The sequence below is a fragment of the Typopeltis vanoorti genome, chromosome 12, assembly GCF_054136105.1.
Source record: "Typopeltis vanoorti isolate ZY-2024b chromosome 12, IOZ_Tvanoo_1.0, whole genome shotgun sequence".
NCBI classification, from domain to species: Eukaryota; Metazoa; Arthropoda; class Arachnida; order Uropygi; family Thelyphonidae; genus Typopeltis; species Typopeltis vanoorti.
Genome location: NC_143560.1, coordinates 81,957,341 through 81,978,487, shown reverse-complemented (window position 1 = coordinate 81,978,487; position 21,147 = coordinate 81,957,341). Strand labels below are relative to the sequence as shown.

The window sequence follows — 21,147 nt, the reverse complement described above, 5'->3', positions numbered from 1 at the left end:
TTCGGGCATCATTTAAAGTTTGAAAACAGGAACATGGATGTCCATTTAGTGCAAGAGTTCTCTGAATTTCCTTCTTTCTCACAGAAGCTGACTGTATCCAATATTTGATGAGTTACACTTCATTGTACTCGAACACTGGCGATGGTACATACAGGAATTTCTTATCGCTGTCATAGTTCTGTTTGAAAAAATGAACCGATAATTTGTTCGTTGTAGTGCACATCGCGGAATGTTAACAGGGTAATTTCCAGATGAGTATTTTACTACTAAATATCATTTACGGGCAAAGAAAATAACTCCAAAGTCAAACTTTCGATCTACGAGTAAGTAATGGTCATCCACAGTACATTTTGTTATTTATCATACTTTTAATTATATTTCATTTGCAAAGAAAAGAACTATTACGAGCTCAATATCAGTGACGGCTTCAAGGATGGTGACTGGCTTCCCATCTATCTTCAAAGAGTTAATTAGAACTAAAGTAGCTCATCTGGAGAGAAAAAAAAAAGACGGTAATTATTTCTATTGAAACACTAGTTTTCGCACATTATATGAAACTTGCTGCTTTTTAGCGCCCTCGACCAGGATTGAATTAAACAAAAATGGGTAGAAATAAAGAAGAAAAACTAAAGATTCTGTCACTAGAAATATTTTTCGTGAATGTGGACCCCCCCCCAATGATGTCCGTCATGATTTTTGTTCAGTAGAAGGCGGCAGAAATCGCTGGTTGGTAGTATCAGAGGACGACAGATGGTGATCACTATCTGCTCTCTTCCGTCTGTTAATTAAACGCTAATTGTACAGACACTCCTACCCACAGCGAAAGAATTCGTTAATTAAGTCCAATTGCGTGATAATACAAAGAAAAAACTCCCCATGCCGTGTGTGTTCATAGCTGTTACCAGAAACAAGGAAATTCTCTTCTTGCATTGTGCGCCTGCTGCAGCGACATCTGGCAGTGAACAATTAAAGTAGTTAAAATTAATTCTGGCAACAGATGTAGAGAACGGTCACGTGACTTATTCGTCATGGATATTGAAGTAATATTAGAAAATACGATTCGAACTAAGCCTATGTGCGACATTCCTCGAAATGATGTTTAAATTCAGCGGAGTTCAACCGTGGATTACAACACACACACACACACACACAGCACAAGACTGTAGTAAAGAACTTTCATAATATTTCTTCTTGTTTCGTTCCAGGAGCATTCGCTTCGGAATCTATCAACATTATCCTTGGAGTGATGATCGGAATCGTTGCCGCATTGGTTCTGGTTGCCGGAATTGCCGTGTTGGTCATCAGAATGAGAGGAGAGTCTCATGATGGAGGTAAGACGCATTAAGATGCTTTGATTAGTCTAATGATTCGAGAGGTTACTTTCCTAATATAATTTATTACTCTTAGACCGTTTTCGAAACCAACTAACCCGATAAGAATGGTCACGCATGATTTTGATATTGAATTAAACACGAACGTATATTAGGAGATTATATTTTAATTTAATTTTTTTGGTTCGCTCTGCATTAAAAAAATCATTTGTTTTTGAACACATTAAATGTCTTCCCCCGATAAAACAACACATTTCTCCGTGAAGTAATTCTCCTTTGAAATTTTTCATCTGATTTTCGTAACTTTGTATGTTAGAGAGATGATTGATCTCATTTTGCTTTCTTTACAGGTAGCCGGGAAGAAAGTGCAAGAGAAAAGTAAGTAAAATAAATCCACGAACTCCTTTTCATTCCCCCCCCCCAAAGGGTGCCGTTGATAGCGATTGAGATGTAACGTTAATGATTCCAAGAACGTACCTTAATTATTTCTAGAAAGACAGATAAAAAGATTAAGAAATTAGAATCTTGACCGGACAATTTCTCGATTATTCATAATTCAGTTTTCGGCTTGTTAACTTTTCAACTTTTTGCGTACAAACATACAAGAAGGTGAGAAAATTCATTACGTGTGTTTGTGTGTAAATTAATCTATAAAAATTAAAAGATTTTTTTCAATTTTGCAATCTGTTTCGAACCAAGAGAACACAAAGAAACCATGATTGGTTTCTTTGTGTTCTCTTTTTAACATTTGTTATCAAACTGAACATACTTTTATTTATTTGATTCAAATCAAATTTAACGAGTGTAATGATAATAACAATTGTTTTCTTGTCCTGCACAGAGACGAAGTACTGCTAAAGAAAAATCTGGTGGACTCAACCGACCACGACGGCAAAGATCCGGATTTAATTCCGCCACAGAACGTATACTGCTGCAAGATGGATCAAGGGGTTATCGTACCTGGAATGCTGTACCCCAATAACGGTAGGCATCTCTCGTCCTCTGGTCAAAATTGTTCTTTGACTACTTGAGTAAACTTGTGCCCAAAAGCTAATCACTTCAAGGTAGTTGGCGAATGAGAAAAAAAAAAGGTGGAGAAATCTTTAAATAGAAAATCAATTTTCTTTTAGTTCAGTAATAAAATGGGAAAGCCCTTTGGAGAAATGGTGGTTGCATTCATAGAGCTGGGTGGCCCAGAAAAAAAGCATTTCAAGTTCGATTCTATTCGCCAACTTGACGTACTTTTTCTAAACATTTCTTCGATCGGTTCTCGAGTTAGTTGATCTCCGTAATGGGCAAATAGGATATTTTTTCCCTACTGGCAACTTGTGTTTTTAATCCGCTGACCGACGAAAATTGATCTAGAACTCGTACTATTTCAGACAATGATATATAGGGTTAAGGACCACGAGATGGGTTGTCTCCATACTCTCCTCCTATGATTTCTATTTAAAACTCACTGATAACTTTGGGCAGGCTTCAAAAATTAGTTAGGGCCAAATGGCCTTTGGGGACTAAAAGGAGTTAGAGAATTTATTTTATTTAAAAAGCTTTTATGCAAATTTATAAATAAAATCTTTATAAAAAGCTTTTATTAAGCCTTTTTAATAGAAAAAAGTTCAAAATTTGAAAACTTGCCTCTAATTTTCAATGCGATAGTTTTCCAAGTGAAGTTTCGTTCCATTAAATGACATAATTTTCTAAGGCATCCCTTCTTAGATACAATGAAAGAAATCGTATCGTGAAAGATCGCAAGTCTGGGTCCGCAGAGACGCTTTCATTGTCCTCTGTCGCCTTTAAAATGACGTCGCCATCATTTTAATGGCGATTTTAAAAGTGCAAAATTTAGTTGAAGACTAATCATTTGCGTAGTTAAGATGTAAGCATTTTGAAATGAAGAAAAGAAGAAAGATCGTGCGTTCTTTCCTTTCCAGAAATGTAAATGTAAGATCGATTCTACCTTTGTGGGTTTTTCTCTTTTAAATGCGAATCTCATCCAAGAAAGGTTGTAAATCTAATCCTCCATTATTACCACGGGGTGAGCTAAACTGAGACTGATTTCTCAGGCGATTTCAGGCCTCCGATGGTATCCCACACAACACGCAGTGATGCACTTCATCCCTCCCCAGCCTGAAGACAATCTCAACATGCATGCCGTAGCGAGACCTGAACCTGCAGAGTGGATACGCTATCCACTCAGCCAACCAGGCCGCGCCGCGATCCAAATCGTGGCTTCTGGGGTAATGGATTTGCATGCAGAACTAACACATCAATTGCATGAAAGTAAAAAAAAACAAAAAAACTTGCATTTCCTCAGCAGCAGTCATTAAAAAAATCACCTCAATGACTGCACTCCGAAATGGGAACGAAATCGATGCTAATTGGACATACAATTAAGAACTGTAAAGTCTAACCAAACTTTGTCATTATAAGCATTTACTAGCTCCATCTAGTGTCGTAATGGTATATTACGATATCAGGATGCTTAGACTAGTGTAAGTATTATGTCTGTTAACTGCCTGTGTTTTTTGGGCCTCTTTTCGGAATAGAAAAGTTTCTTGCAGGGGGGGGGGGAATCATTCCACCTCAATACGAGAGCGACTAACTCACCTTCAACTAAAACAAAAGTCCCTATAAATGTTCTTTGCGTCCCGGGAGGGATTCAAACTCGGGTCTTTCCAGAAACGCATCGTCGTTAGTTATCGACTGAGATAGTAAGGTCCAAGCATTTAGAATGAGTATATGTATCAACGTAGCGTAAATAAGAAGCTTCTTACAGCTGCTCTGGTATCTAATTGAGGTAATAAAATCACAAAAAAAAACAGAAAACCTTGCTAACACTTTACTTTTTTAGGTTATGCCATGAAGTATTTTGTCTGGAGATGGGAATCTGCTTTCGGCCGAGATGCTAACAATCGCACCAATAGAATGCATTCTTCGTACTTAAAGTCGATTCTTTCGTCATCGGTACGTTATTTTCTCTTATTTAGCTACTTTGGGTGAAAGAAAGGCTACGGAGGTTTCTTGATTACCGTTATTTTCCCCGTAGAAGCAAAATGGAGGGGAAAATGACAGTTATTAGGGGTCATCGCAAAGAGAATGAGCCAACGGCAGACTCTTGCATTAGGCTACAATTTTCCTGAAACATCGCAAGGAAAGCGGAGATTTTCCAAACTCTCTCCGCGTGTTTACACATCAAAATAAGCAGACCCATTATAGGGATTAGACGAAGGGCTCAGACTGTCTGGGATAAGCGCCACTCCGAGCAGAGATTTTGCAGTTGTTGGCTACGGCAGAAATGCCTTTAACGCACTCATTACGAGACTCCTTTTGGAAGAATTGTATCAGCGAGAACTGTTCGCCTCGTGCATTGGGAGATCATCTAGTGCAGCTCCGTTTAGGTGCGCGCTCGACCCTACTGGCTTCATCATACCCAACACCGCATGGAAGTTAAGCTAATTAACCGAAGTATTGGTTTTCATCTCCCTGTTGAACGTGTTGGCATAAGCGGTGAAAAGAAAATGACAGTTATTATGGGTAATTTATATATAATGCTTGTTTACCAGTTCAAAAGAGGTTGTTGTTTATGTTAAAATGAAACACGCGTTTGACCTTATTCGTGGTTACCATGACTACAAAGTAAAGAATACTAATGAGAGTGCTTTAACCATTTGGGGGCGAAAGTCTTGACATTTGCCTACGAACTCAGGTGATATCTTTAATGTACTGGTGTAATATACCAGTTCATCGAAGATTTGTTTGATTTCTAATATTTCTGTGAAGATTATTTGAAGAGCATATGTGAGGAACACGTGATTGACAAACGATAAATGTCCTATGTTGCAGAGAGTTCCAAAATCGTACTAATTTATACACTTCTTGCATTCAAGATTGTTCCTTTTGGTGCAATTTGTTGCATTTCCACAGGTCGATCTTGGACTATCAAAATGTTGTCGCCTGCTTTGAGCGAACAAGGTTCTCCCAAGCTTGATTCGGCATTCTGAATCATAAACTCATTCTAGTGTGTACCGCGGAGAAATAGTTTTTTTCCCCTCCGTTTTGATCCTAATACGCAGGAAACGAATTACAACTCTCATCTCTGCTGGACTAACTATTATAGTTTGCAGTCATTTTGTTTTAATTGTCATATCGCTACTGAGCGAAATCTTGTCAACAAAAATTTGGCTTTCTGTCCACGCAGCGCTTAAATCATCGTAAAAGGAGATCAAGGCATTTAAACAGCTTTTCCTTTAATGCCAAAACCGTAAACAGATTATTTGGCTATAGTACGGTTATTAGGGGTCGAACGTACCGAAACCTGATAATGAATTGTCAATTTTCAGTTAGCATTTCACCGTGAAAGTTATTTTTAGCTGACTGTAACGACTGGACTTGGATGAACTTAATTGTGTTTTATCAAAAGACGACAGTAAAGACCTGTCAGTCGAAAGATGCGCTTGATCCTAGTAGGGGTGACTCCTATCGTCTCTTCCATCGACAAAGTCGATTCCTCGGTATTCTTCTTTCCCTCTTTCCCGTTTTTTTTTCTTTCTTCTCTCATAACGGCAATTTCAAGAAGAAAATGGAGAGTCAAATTGCCATCATCAGGTAGCGAGGTTAAGTGTCAGCTTGTGGTACGTGCGAAAGTACAAGTGAAAAGTTCCGAGGGTCGTTATCAACCCTAAGTACCCATCCATTACCAGGATTAGACATAATGTCTCTGACACTTGGTCCTGTGGGAAGTCTTTTATTGGCGTTAGATGTCGCCACTAGAGTGCTCATTGCGTTGTTCGTTTACCATTGTGCTTTTTTTATATATTTTTATTTTTGAAGACCGGAATTTGATGCCAGTTAAAAATAGCACCGAATCCCAACAAGCAGATAATGGCCAGAAATTACTAGTCATTATCAGTTCAACTGTTTGCTCTTTTCTTTGAAGTCGTAACCCAAATTATGTGTCAACGACATTGGAAAATGCTAGTTACTTTTTTTTTTAATACCTGACGCATGCTGTTGCTAACGGTTGCATTTATACGAGAACAAATTGTTGTTCAAGTCGACTTTGATTTCCTTTTCGTTTTACAACAAAAACTTTGCTGTGGTAACATTACTGATGCTATAATCACCATAATACTCATTATTATGATGATGCTCCTGGTTGTTTATCAATTCATTGTCATAAACGAAACGTTTTGATTGTAGTCATGGTTACCATAGCCACGAGTAACTGCGCTGCTATGGAAACCATTTTTAGTGCCATTTTCCTCACTGTAACAAAATTGAACTTTTTTTAGCTTTCTACATTTAAAAGATAATAAAAGTTTGCGGTGTTCAGTGCTACAACCGGAAGTGACGCTTTCCCTTTTTTGTGTATTCTTGCAGTGGAATATATAGTGGAACAGGAAACCTCTTATCCGCAGGAAGATGAAGCAAACTACTCCTATGAGACTAATCTCCATAACAGGAACTCCGTATACGAAGGGGGATACGACAGTCTGCAGAGGAGATCGAAGGTAAGTCCAGAAAAAAAAATTAACCATATCTTTGGCGCAAATCTCATTAAGGTGACGATCGATTTATTTTTCTTTCTTCTCTTAATAGAGAAACAGGTACTACGATGATTATCCCCCTTCAGAACCGAGTTTTCCTCCTGCGGTAACTCACTACGAACCTCCCTTACCCTTTGCTGACTTGGACTACAACAGACGATCGTCACAACACATAACGCCGCTGGATCCGGAAGATGAACCTCATATCTATCGACGGTCACCACCCAGAAATGCAACCTTTCATTCGCAGAAGATGCATGGAGCCTTCGGAAGGGTGAGAAGTAATTTTTAAAATAAAAAGTATTTTAATCGGTATTGCGATGCTAATAATTCAAGGAATCGCATGTCCTTTGCCTGATAAAGCTAAACTCAAAGATTTACTAACCCTACTTTACAAGACTAACTCGTCGTATCTCAACCAAGTGTCGTTGTTTTCCATCGCGTATAGAACTTGCACATTTTATTATTAATTTGTTAGCTGGTAATTGCATAATTTTACACGCAGACCGAAATATTTAAATAACATGGATGCATGTTTCTGCATAATTAATACCATTTTGTTTTTCAGGAGCCGTACACACCTTCGAGAGGGCGGCGGACAATCTCAACTCCAGTGTAAATAGATGTACAGGAATTGACAAATACTTCCAAGAGAACATTTTTTTCACTTGATGGGACGTTGTCCCTTGTGAACAATTCTTCAATATCGTCCAAGTGGACCACAGAAGACGCTGACTTCCATGATGATGTCACCCCACCCTGTGCGAACTGACATTTCGCTTTAGTGCCTTTTCCTGAACGAAAAAAAAAAAACCTTTTTTGCAAATGGACTCCTATAGGAGAAGGAGAGAGTGCTCGTTTTTGTGAGAAGTTCAGAATCATTTAGACTATTTTGTGGGATTCTCAAAAAGAAAGGGGGGGGGGAATTTTTTTGTGTATGTTTCGTAGGCCTTCGGAGTACTACGTGTAGAATCTTCCGTTAGTCTCATATGCCTATCCAAGTTAGGTGTAGCCAATATTGGCTGCCTCTTAAGTAGGCTTAGCCAAGGAGTGAATGAGGCAGTTATCTTTCTATTGACGAATGGTTCTTAGCAAGTTTTCTTAGTGCTATCGTTAACAACTTCAGGTCCTTTACAATGAATTTTTCATAGCTATTTCGTAGATTTTTTTCTCTCTTTCACCGACAGCGAGATAGAAGTGAAACAGATTTTGTATAATGTTTGACACTGTCGGGTCTCATCTTAACCTTTTCTGGGAAGACACCACACGCTAGCAACAGATAGACATTTTTAAAATTTTGCGGGTGTCACTTATTTACTTGATAAATGTTCAGCTCCATACTGTGTTGATTAGCATCGGACATGCGTAGAAACATTTTCTCTCATTTCATCTTTTCAAAATGACTTTGTTGTCTTCACTATGCAGGACTTGGACTTGTGTCTGCCTCTTTTTTCGGATAGCAATACCATTTATCAAGCCGTGGATTCTCCTTTTAAAGCAAAGATACTTCGAAGTGAAAAAACGCGATTGTAATACAGAATCACCAGAAGTAACTTTTTACCGAGAACAACGATGGAGAAATGGCTATGATCAGAATAGCTCGGCAATATTTGTAGAATTCCAACTCAGAACAAGCCAACTAACTACAGAAAATGTGTCTCTTGACGTTTGTAACGTTAACTGAACAACAAAGATGAATTAAATATTATTTTTATTTATAACAACACGATTGGTGCTTCATCCTTTATTGAGTCATCCCAAAAATACGAATTACAATAAAAGTACCGAGTTAATCAACACCTAGCGACGACTAGAGTAAGTACGTGTTCTGTATGTATTTTGTTGGCAAATGTCCAGAAGTAGTGGAACTAATAGTATGGATAAGTTAAATGATGCCCTAGACTCCTTTTTCCGGTACCCCAGTGAAAGCAGGCATCATTGTAATTGTCTCAGATATTAAGATGACATTTCTCCTTAACAACAGAACATTCAAAGTCTGCTGCTAAGTTTTTTTAAACTTCGAGAGGCTATGACAGAATTCCTATTCAATTCTCTAGATGTTGAAACAGGTTACTAGCAATTTAATTAATATATAAATTAATGTCTAGATTGCAAAAAAAGTATAATTTTCAAAATATTCCTATTTTTAAAATAATTAAAACTGCTTATGATATTTGTAATTTTCATTTTTCGGTCTACAGCAACAATTTCGTGCAATACACGACATTGTTCTTTAAGCTTTATTAACATTTTAAATATTAATCCTTTGCATCTTGTAGACGACCAAATATTTCAATTTATATATGCAAGATGTTCACATTAATATCAACTTAAAATATGAAACAGAAAAAGCAGTTTAATATCGACAAAACTAATAAATTAAAATAGCGAAAGGCTTATTTTAAATGACTGGTATGAGGATTTACTGTTTTGTCACTACTAGTGAAATCTATCCTGTTTTGATCTGGAAGCGATTGTTTTGATGCCAAACAACTAACACTATGAGAGCAATCTATTGTCCGTTAACTACATGTATTTGTTAGCAGGTTTTACATTTTTGCAGGCAGAAAAATTCAAGTTCTCAGAAAACAAACCCTTATCACTTCCATACGAGACTCAACATCGATTTAAAAGAGCCTTCACATACTTTCTTCGTGTCTACCATTAATAAACTCTCGATGGGATTATGATTGAAGTCAGTCAGAATTACTCTGAACACATTGTGATATTATGGACGAAACTATTTCATAGTTTCGTCCATAATATCGGTGGAGTTGAACTGCCTCTGAAACCTTATCAGATGTATTGCGAGTGAGGTTATTGTCATTGGAGGATGATGATAAAAATCAACATTAGTAAGGGATGATTTTATCTCTTAAAAATCATTCACCAAAGGTATATTTAGATCTACATATTGACGAGGTTCACTACAAAGCAAATAAAGCAATAATTAAATGCATCAATGTGGTAACCAGTTCGGTTTCTTTTACTTGTTCTTCAGCAGATGGTTGCTACGGACACATGATAAAGATTTCGGATAGCAATTCTTTATTCAGAAGAATAAAGAAATGTCTTATATTCATCCCTAGGGGATGTTAGCACTATAGATACTTATAGCAAACCGCGTTGGTCGTCAATGTTTATGAACACTTGCATCATCTCGTGCAACGATTTGTCATCCCATTTTATCCTACAGAATCAGCGTAACAGAAGAAAGGATGTAATTCCACGTGGTAGTCATGACAACCCGAAAGGCGTGATTGATACGCAGGCATTACACTACTAAAAAAAGTCTTAATACTTTTGCCAACGTAGTCCCATCATTGGCCGTTTCCTTGTTGATACTAATAATCGGGGATGGTTTAACAAAGCGAGACGCTTCGCCTCAATCTCTGCTTAGCAGACAACACAAGCAATTCGTATCGAAGTCGGGCGAAAAGAATTGTTTCAAATATCGAAGACTTTTTTTTCATTAGCTTTAATGGCTGATGAATTGTAGTTAGCGAACATGGCTAGGGTCTTTAGCATTCCGTGTATTTATTAAAGGCGATTTACTGACGACCAGTTAATGGCACCAACATCCACGGGAATTATTTTCCATTTGCAAGAAAAATAAAGAATGACCGTCCTTTTTATGAGTGGCAATAACTCAAGCTGTATCGCGTCAATAAATTGTTCCTTACTTCAAAGGGCCTCATCCCCGGCAGCACAAAAACACCAGATAATATCCCGGATCTTACAGGATACATTGCTTGCACGAGAATAACTCCTTTGTTGATAGCGACTTAGCCTCGAGGTGTTGGCAACTGGAGACAAAGAAAGCATGATGTCACCGCTAGAGGGCGTTGGATGTGTTTTATTATATCACCTTCACAACAAAGAAAACAAAAGAGCGAAGTCTTTCTAATCACAAAAGATTTCGTTTGTAATTTATGTCAGTAAGTTATTAGGCACTGGTGTCGAGAGTACTGATTCGGGATGAGCGATACATCAAGAAAAACATCATAAATCTAATTTCTTTTCTCACGCTTCACAGCACCGCTACCTTGCACGATCATTGAACATGTATGAATGAAAGAAAAAAAAAATCTTTCCGGGACTGAAACCGAAGCTTAAGAGAATGATTTCTATGTAGGTTTGACGTTTGTGTTTTAATACGTGAAAATCAAGCAACCACCATTATTGCAGTTAAATAATTCAAATTTGAAAAGAGTTGTGTGCAGGGTTTTCAGCCAAACGAATTCCTATATTTTAAATGATTTAAAAAAAAATTCAAACCGCATTGTTGAAAGTTACCTAACTTAAAATCGTTCTTTCCAACTACTCAATGCTGAGTAAAAAATGGGGACAGTTCAGCGAAAACTGAGTATTTTATGGTACTCAAAATTTTATACAGTGACTCATGTACGGCGAGAATTTAGGCGACTCTATCAGAGTGATAATGACAGCAAACAGTGATGTAATCAGTTTAAAGAAACAGAATATGTAGCGATGACAAATAAGTCTACAGGAGAGCTTGGATATCCATTTCTTGAACAGATGGGTGGATCAAATAAGACCGATTTCCTCTTAGTCGGAACCTTTAATTTTTTTTCCCTGTGAGGACACCTAAAGAATGAATTGCATGTGAAACATGAAATTCGTCATAAAAGTTTAAAAAAAATAGAACCACTTAAAATATTTCAGTGGCCATGAAAAGGGTAAGATGGGTTAGGTTACAGTTTGCAAATGTCAAGCTACACGCAGCTCACGTTCAACTCGTTCATCTTAATTTTCCTGAAAAGATGGAATTGTCTGGAAACTGTCATCCATGATATTTGTTAATTTTTCCGGTAAATATTTAAAAGATGGAAATCCTTTTGGTGTCAATTCTCCATAATAGAAAGAAATCACTAATGATATCAATAATTATATTTTAACAACAGCATTCTGTTCGGATTCCATTATTAAAACACAGTACATTAAGCCTTATTTATGATTTCAGATGTGAAACTGTTTTGGCTTCATCACTTGATCTAGTCTTAGCCAATCCCCAAGGAAAATAATGGTGATAGCGAAACCCCTTAATTGCTTCACCAAAATGAGTTGTAAAAAAATCATAACTGATCATGTGAGGATTAAATACCCAGGGTTATAGCCAGAGTTTCATCTCACACCTGGGTGGGTGGGTGTGTGTGGGGGGGGATCTCGACGTAAGATGTACATCAGTGTGCAGTCATCCACTTATGTCTCTGATGCGAGAGTATGGAATAAGTGATGAAATTTACAGAAATGAATTTAAAGTAATAAACGTTAGGGAGATGTTATAATCTTTAAAAGGTTGTTGTTGTTTTTTGTCTTGATATAATTTTTACATATAAGACGGCGTTTAATTAATGATATTTATATTACAACCTTAATCTTCAAGTGTAAGAAACTGGTTCTAACATCTCAAAAGAAGGAAACACACAGAATGTGGCAACTGGCACCGTTTTTCTTCTACTCGGTTTCGTTGTGACAAACCGCATGCTTTTCCTCTACTTGACAGGATGGGAGGAATTTTATCAACTGAGATGGAGTTCACGCACGAAGGGTTGTTTTTTTTTCTTTCCACAAATGGCTTGGTCTGTGCGTAAATTGACACAAAAATATTACCAGCATTTCGTGGCTTCGAGTACATTTCCTAGCATAAGTGTGAAGCTTAAGCACAGCCAATTAACATATCGACCATTTCTCTTAGAGTATGTTGATTGTGTCGACTTTCCCTTGGTGAATAGTCAACTTTGCCTTTGTATAAGTCATTCATGACAGAACTGTATAGAAGTGAAAATAATATACTCGGATGGCTACGCGTTAGGAATACTTTGGGATCTCATGTTGCGAATTGCCAGGCTTGGTGAGCACAACGTATAAAAGACTACTGATATTGAGCAATGGATTAGTTTGCAAAGTATTTTAGAGTAAATAATGCATAAAATGTGTGATTTTAAATAGATTAATAAAAGATAAGAGATAAACCTCTTAAAGGTTGCAGTGATAGGCAAGCATTAGTTCTGGTTGGACGGATTCAGACGTTTCTGTTGATGACCAGAAAACAGTTGATAGCCAAACATTGTCTATTTTTAAACAGCAGAAATTGTGTAAAACGTCAACAGTAACCCAAATAACATCTTATTCCACCAAGGTTGGTTTGTTTTGACTACAATAGCAGCCGGTTCCACTGTGCATTACGTTCTCCTTCAATAGTGCAAAAGAGAAAAAACATTGCACTTAGATCAATAAAGAACTACCTGAACAGGTTACTTTGGCAGCATCGCTTATTCTGAAATTTTAGTTGCATCATCTTGATGAAAAGAAAGAGCTATAATAAGGAAATATAAGGAGAAAGTATCGCGAATACAATTATCACTGTGTGTAGTCGGAACATGATAGACTAGTATAGTAATTACTGAAGTGTTGAATTTTTTTTGACTATTATTTATAAGACTATTACACTTTTTTTTAATATAATGTTCGTCAAGTAGCTTTATTTTATTGTCCTACATGTTTCGCCAATTTTTTTTACTATCGGCGTCTTCAGGGAATACAAACTAGTAAGCTATATGAAGGTAACAGACAAGGTTATATCTGATGGTTCTAATTCATACAAAAAATTAGTATTGAACGAGGCAATGCGCGTGTCTCGGGAACGTGATTTATTCGTTATGGCTCATGATGTAATTGTTATGAAAGTTCATTTCTTTGATTTTGAATGATCTGATTAAAGCTTTCCAAATTTCTGGTAAGGTTAGACCTTGATTCTTGTTTAGGTTTTCAGTTGTACGGGCGACTGTAGCTGCTTCCTTGAAGGTTCTTGAATGGTAGTTATCTTCTATATAGGGCATAAGGCTCTTATCCCACTCAATGTGATGGTTAGTAGAAGCAACGTGGCAAGAAAGGCCTGAAATGCCTTGTCTGTTGTTTCTGACATATCCTATGTGTTCTTTCTTTCTCGTTTCAAAGCTTCTAGAGGCCTGACCTACATAACTAAAACCACTTAAAGATAGTTCTCTGGATATTGTAGTTAATTCCATCTGTAGGTCATTCTTATCTGTTGTTTGTTATCATAATACAAATGGAATTAACTACAATATCCAGAGAACTATCTTTAAATGATTATCCAAAAAGACTCTACAACAAGATTCTCTTTACTGATATACCACATCGTGATGACGTCCAATACATCAGCACTGTAACTATTCCATTTGTCAGTAGCATTTCCAAAAAATTAGCTAACCTTCTAAAACCACATAATATCAGAGTAGCATTCAAGCCAATCAACACTATTTGGAAATTTTCAAGATCACCGAAAGATCCTCACCCATTCTACAAGTACTCTGGAGTATATAATATTCCTTGCTCATGTGGTATTAGTTACGTAGGTCAAACCTCTAGAAGCTTTGAAACGAGAAAGAAAGAACACATAGGATATGTCAGAAATAACAAAGACATTTCAGGCCTTTCATGCCACTTTGCCTCTACTAACCATCACATTGAGTGGGATAAGAGCCTTATGCCCTATATAGAAGATAACTACCATTCAAGACCCTTCAAGGAAGCAGCTACAGTCGCCCATAAAACTGAAAACCTAAACAAGAATCAAGGTCTAACTTTACCAGAAATTTGGAAAGCTTTAATCAGATTATTCAAAATCAAAGAAATGAACTTTCATGACAATTACATCATGAGCCATAACTAATAAATCACGTTCCCGAGACACGCGCATTGCCTCGTTCAATACTAATTTTTTGTATGAATTAGAACCATCAGTTATAACCTAGTCTGTTACCTTCATATAGCTTACTAGTTTGTATTCCCTGAAGATGCCGATAGAAAATAAATTGGCGAAACATGTAGGACAATAAAATAAAGCTACTTGACGAACATTATATAAAAAAGTGTAATAGTCTTATAATTACTGAGGTTTTTGTAGATTTTTGTGAGACTATAAAGGCAACGTACTATGTCTGTGAATTGTGTGTATTCTCTGGCCGGTTGTGTGAGTTGTCAAATTCGTGGGAAAAACTTGTAAAGGCTCGCTTTCTAGATGAGATTCAAAACAAGGTCATCTTTCCAAGGAACAAACTGCATTTTCATTAGGAAGGATGTATACATCTTACGAAAAGAACATAACACGGAATAAAGAACTTGTTAGTGGTAGATGGTGGTACATTCAATTTCTGTTATCTGTTGATAACAAATTGTAAAACAAATTGTCTAAAAAAAAAAACAATTTTACATGAAGACAATACTTCAAGTATTTGTTTGATATATAAAATTAATATATACAAACAATACTTTTAATGTTTTTATATGTTGTGTTTAGGAAATACTGCTTTTTTCTAGACGAACACACAATCTATGAGAACCTTCTACGTCACCCACAGCTACCGATTTACTTTCCCCTAGTCTTACGATAAGCAAGCTCGCCGTGTGTTCATAGCAATGTATTCAGCATAGCTGATGTTTGTGAAATGAATTAATGCGTCATTTATCTTTATAAGCAGACAAGCGGAATAGAAAAAAAAAGTGTGAGTACTGTTGAAAATAAATGCATCGCCTCTAGACCATCCTTCTGCTAGAATACAAGTAGGTAATACCAGGTGCTGCATCAACTACTTCAAACAAGATAGAATACTGCGATGTACTTGTCATTCTTTTAGGGCCAGAGCTGCTGTTAGGAGGGAAATGGCTGATTTTTAGTTTTCGCTTATTTGATTGTCTGAATCACTCGACTGTTCTATTGTATTTCTTTTTAAGATGAAGTGTATAGTATTTTGGTTAATACAGCAATGCACTTGGTTACGCCGAATTCTGCATCGACGTCTGTTTATCAAGAGGAAGATGAAAACAATGATGATGACGTTCTTCTCCTTATTTTAAATATGGCGAGCGTGATACTACAATATTCTTATAATTTACGTGAATGAATTTTAAAGGAAAAAACCTTAACTGCAGAATGCAACAATACCTTTGATTAGTTGAAAGAATTTGGGGAGAGAGAGAGACGAGGCGAAAGAAACAGGGTTAATCATGCTGGCGAGAGGGATCGGCAATCTTCATGCAACAGGGGCATTCTACACTAACTGCTCGAGCTCAACCTAATGACAAAATGATTGACGCAAGCGAGGGATGATGACAATCGACTCTGAAAATACAACTGATAATGAAGACGTCAACAGGCGTTCGATTGAAATTAAGAACGAACCTCCGATGATCTTCTCTTTGATAAAGATTCATTCATGAGCACAGCTGGAAGTTCAAGAGGCCAGAAAAAAGGAGAGAAAAAATTCACGAGTTTCATACTGGGCAATGTGCGCAGGCATTATAGAATGCAGTCACTTTAATCATGCATCAGTGTCTTTACTTATTGTAGCTATTTAATCACGAATTAATTTGCTTCTCTTTGCCAAATATTTTCCCCACCTGAAATCATCACCAATCAACCGTAACGTCAGATTTATTTACGACCATCAGAGCTTATATTTCGAGAAAATGTGGCATAACCCATCCCAAAGTGCGTGTGTATCACCGAGAACTTTATAAGTAGTTTGATCATCTCGAACTGTAAACAGTTGAAAGTGGTATTTAAACTGGAGAATGCACCGACTTACTAAATCAAGCAACTGTCACGTCAGAATTATCAGAGAACCGTTAACTGTGGCTTGCTAAGAGCTCACGGCCTTCTATTAACTTCGTCTAAATTTCAGTGTTCCTACGAACCGTTTTATCATGCTTGGATACATGAATCTATCGCTGTTCATCCACCTGCGTCCTAAAGGCCGAACTTGTATAAGTGATGTTCCCAATATTCTCTACGTATTCTGTATCTGCCTTTGCAGATTATATTAATCACCGGGAGCACTTCAACCCGAAGATAGATGCTCATAAAACTCGTTGCGCTGTACAATTATTCAGAAAGCAAAACAAACCTTAGCAGAATGAAATGCTTTGATATAAAAAGGGAAACGTATCGCTCATGTAGTCCACAAAATTTACACATTCGTTTTTGTGAACGACCCCCCCCTAAGTTGTTGCCAATACAACACTAAGATGTATTGACAACTGCTTGAATACATATGGTAAAGAAAAAACCGTTCGAGTGAATAGAATACGTGTAAATCTGTAAAAACTGCCTGAGAGATAGAACTTGGTGAGTCTGTGCGAGAGGGTTTATGGGAAACAATACAGGATGCGTTTTAGTCGCACTGAGGGTGACCAAGTTGTCCTCAGCCCAATGGAGTTTTCTAGGATTACTATTTTCATTCACTCAACACAAAAAAAACATTTTTATTCTCTTTAGACAATATCACTGCTTATTACTAGTTTTTTCCCGAAATTATTAGGAACGCAAGTGATTGTAAATTTCTACACTGGAAGCGATTGCTACAAATTCGTTTTGAGTGAATGAGATCCACTGCGAACAGTGGGAAGGCATTTTACGTTTCACTATGCTGACAAAAGACACAATTGCTTTGCTTAATCTACTACTATCATAAGTACAGTAACTTCGAAAGAGGGTTTTTGTAATCATAAACGATAAGCAACTCACGAGTTTCAAAGCTCATTTCGCAGCCCATGGCTAACCGGCAAGCAGCAACGTCGGCTTTGTTTACTTACTGTAACCAGCATAACTTTTGACAAATGTTTTTATTCCAGTGAGATAATATTTGAGAGCGTAGTTCCACCAGATAAGATCGCTAATTACTGCATCTTTCCCACTTCTATCCTCTTGACTCTGCGCAGTTCTGTGTCAACCGTAATAAACTAAGGCGTAATCTACATGCGCACACAGTCGTGGCCCAGGGCGGCAGCTGCCCCTGATGTCAGCAAACGGTTGCTTATCAATTCCTTTACCGTCTTTGGCACGTTAGAAAAAAATGGAGAGGGGGGGGATCTAACCAGTCAAGTGATTCACGTACTTATTCCAAAGAGCAAAACTAGAATATCTGGAAAACAAGTGGAATAGCAGACACGTCAATAAAACGAAGTACAATCTGTAATAATTATTCTTAATTATTAAAAAAGCAACTATTTAATATAATTATTACTATATTTACAAATAATAATATATATAATTATATTAAATAAATAATTAAATTATAATAATAAATTTAACAGAAGCTAGAATAGATTTTCGTATACTCAACCTGGTTTGGAATTTCCTCGCATATAATAGGCAGATGTATCGATAGTGTCTAATCCCATTATGAGAGGGCGCTATAATCGATTCTGATATCGTTGTTTACTCCTTTGTGAGTTGAGTTGTATGGGATTTGAATAGCATAAGATACGTTATCATATCTCGAGATCCCCAGATAAATCAATGTGCGTAATACACAAAGTTCGTATCATACTATGTTTTGGAATTGTTTCAGGATTTTAAGATGTACTCTTCTATTTTAAATGTAATTTCTCGGCTGGGCTACTTTATTACAAGTGCCATTCGAAAAATCGTAAAGCAATAAAAAAAATAATCTAGGAATATTAAATATTTATTTTTTAACTTATTAAATAAGCTCCGATGGCTTTTTATGCACGAGTTATTATTTAACGACTTGGGCAAACTGTCAATTTTTGTGTTAAATCAATAAATTCAAACAATGCGCCAAGCAGGCATTTTTTGGCACATAGCCAACTGTTGCTAAGGTCTGTATTAGTCGAGTGTTAGCCAATGGAATACGCATTCTACAATGTACGTGTTATAGAGACAATAACAGATACCTGAATCGTGAAATATTTCATTTTTATCGTTGTCTTGTATTTTCCATATAAATTATTAACATAAAAGTATACTTTGTTTAATGGTTAACTACGGTAAATTTCTGGCACTGAATATTTTCAAATTCAAATAATTCTGATAAAAGCTAATGAAAAAAAAAAAAGTCAGTGGAAGAAAGTGCAAATCATATGCGCCTCTTGTGGCCAGTCCAGGAACTTTTTGGGTACCATCTGATATATGCAAATTTAAATGAAATGAACTATCTGGGGCCGGCTGTAACTTTAAAGTCGTTCCATTTAAGAATGATCACGTGTCTTTCTCTAAATTTTAGGAGACGAAGCATCAAGAATTACATGGCAATTGATGTGAAGTAAATTCCACAATCTTTCTTGAAGATTTTTGTGTGTTTAATTCTTATTTAGCAAGTACGGAGAGGAAAGAACTAAGTCTTTAGTATAATAATAATTATTATTCTACTATTTCGAATAGTCGAGTGCCAATTCGTAATCGTGCAAGAATATAACTGAAAACAAAATATTTAACATCGATGTCATTAAAAATGAACAAATAATTTGGTTTGTTGTGAAAATATAACTAAACATAATCATATAAGAGAATGGCTGAAATCTTATGTCATACGCCCTCTGTCCAAAAACAAACCGAACTTTTCGAAAATAGAAGAAACTAGTGGCGCCACCTGTTGTATCTTTTTGTTATCGAAAGCGGCAACCTTCATTAGTGTTGTGTCAACTGTTTATGACATGTGTTTCATTAGAAGCCGAGTTATAGTGGCAAGAGTGACAGTGTGTTTTGACGAACTGGCGGTCGTCACGATATTCATTCCGTACTCGACGAATTCTCGTTATCAATCGCTTCAAAACTTCGAGATAAAACTTGCCATTGACAGTTTGGCCAGGCGGAACGAATTCTTTCCTTGGAATCGTAGAAACAAATCAGCATTGTCTTTACTTTTGACTTCTCCAGGCGATTTTTTTTTTTTTGGATGCCCTCTTCTGGTAGTCTCCACTGAGCACTCTGGTGATTTGTTTCGGGCTCGTACTCAAAACACGTTTAGTCACCAGTAACTATTGTTTCAAGGAAGTTTGAGTCCTTACGAGCGGTTTTAATGAAGTCCTTGCAGTGTTCAATTCGATACATTTTTTGGTCGTCGGTCAACTTGTGGGGAACAAATCGCGAATTCAATTTACGAAGACCCAAACTCTCGGTCAAAATGTTGTGCACAGTTCATTTTTGAATCCCCAATTCATCTTCAATCAATCTCACAGACGATTTCGGGTTTTCTTTGATGAAATCAGGCACGTTTTGGATGTCAACTTCGTTCAGTCCAGTTTTTGGATGGCCCGGCTTTTCGTCGACCTCAAGCGTCTCATGACCACTTTGAAATCGCTTAAACCAGTCGTAAACTTGAGTACGGGATAAGCATTCATCACCGTATGCTTTTTGAAGCATTTGATTCGTTTCAGTAAAACTTTTACCAAGTTTAACACAAAAGTCAATCGCAGCTTTCTGTTTGAAACTCCTTTTCCGACCGTTCGTCAAAACACACTGTCACTCATGGCACTATAACTCGGCTTCTAATGATACAAATGTCATAAACAGTTGACACAACACTAATGAAGGTTGCCGCTTTCGACAACAATAAAGATACAACAGGTGACGCCACTAGTTTCTTCTATTTTCGAAAAGTTCGGTTTCTTTTTGGACTGAGGATGTAAAAGGCTATAATTTTTATATGCATGAACGTGCATAAATAAAAGTTTGGATTTTTTTTAATTAGAAAATACATTTTTCGAACTTAAAACAATTTTAAAAATCGAACAATTAATACAAACAAAGTCCGATTATTTATCTTATAATTTCGACATATGGCGTAATTATTGGAGAAATTTAAATTTTGAAGCCATAATAATTACAATAGTTAATGTCGTCGAAATTTAAAATGCAAAACATAAATCATTTATTTATCTTTATTTTCACTTTTAAAAACTAACAGAGAAGTATGTTGGATCTCAGGCTCTGCGACACTTTCTTGGCATAAATTAAAATTTCTGGAGGAAGCAAACTTACATCGACAGAAAAGCCGATGTTGATATTATGTTAAGTTTGAAACCAGAATACTTTCAGTTACTCTTTGCATCCAAGATTGCTACGTAAAATATTTTCCACGATCATAGAATATCAGAGTGATTGGCGGTCTTAGGTTTACTTGAAAACTTTTAGAAATCTTTTTTCTATCTTAAAGCTTTTTAGTTTACTCGTTTAAAATAAAAACACTTCTTAGCTTCAAAACCAAGGGGGGGGGGGAAGCCTTTGGGAAAATTTCAGTTCCTAAAAGAGAGTACCCACTGACTTTTAAGATTAATGCTGCTCCTCAAAACATTGATGTTTTTCTGGTAATCGTCTCGCTTCAAGATGTACGTAAGAAATTGAAAACAATCAGACTACCTTATCTTGTTTGCGTTTGCCAAACATGAAAGAAAAAATCGCCGAACGGACGTGTTTATAT

At 36.6% G+C, this 21,147-nt stretch overlaps 1 protein-coding gene across 1 annotated transcript in view; it reads left to right on the top strand.

Moving 5' to 3' along the window:
- LOC150100938 (protein turtle-like) overlaps positions 1 to 21,147 on the top strand; it is a 139,226-nt gene that overhangs the window by 110,231 nt on the left and 7,848 nt on the right. The window contains exons 11-15 of the mRNA XM_090401938.1: positions 1,206 to 1,331; positions 1,682 to 1,709; positions 2,173 to 2,315; positions 6,714 to 6,844; positions 6,933 to 7,154. Of these exons, the coding sequence (XP_090258064.1) occupies positions 1,206 to 1,331; positions 1,682 to 1,709; positions 2,173 to 2,315; positions 6,714 to 6,844; positions 6,933 to 7,154 (650 nt within the window). The remainder of the gene's footprint in view (positions 1 to 1,205; positions 1,332 to 1,681; positions 1,710 to 2,172; positions 2,316 to 6,713; positions 6,845 to 6,932; positions 7,155 to 21,147) is intronic.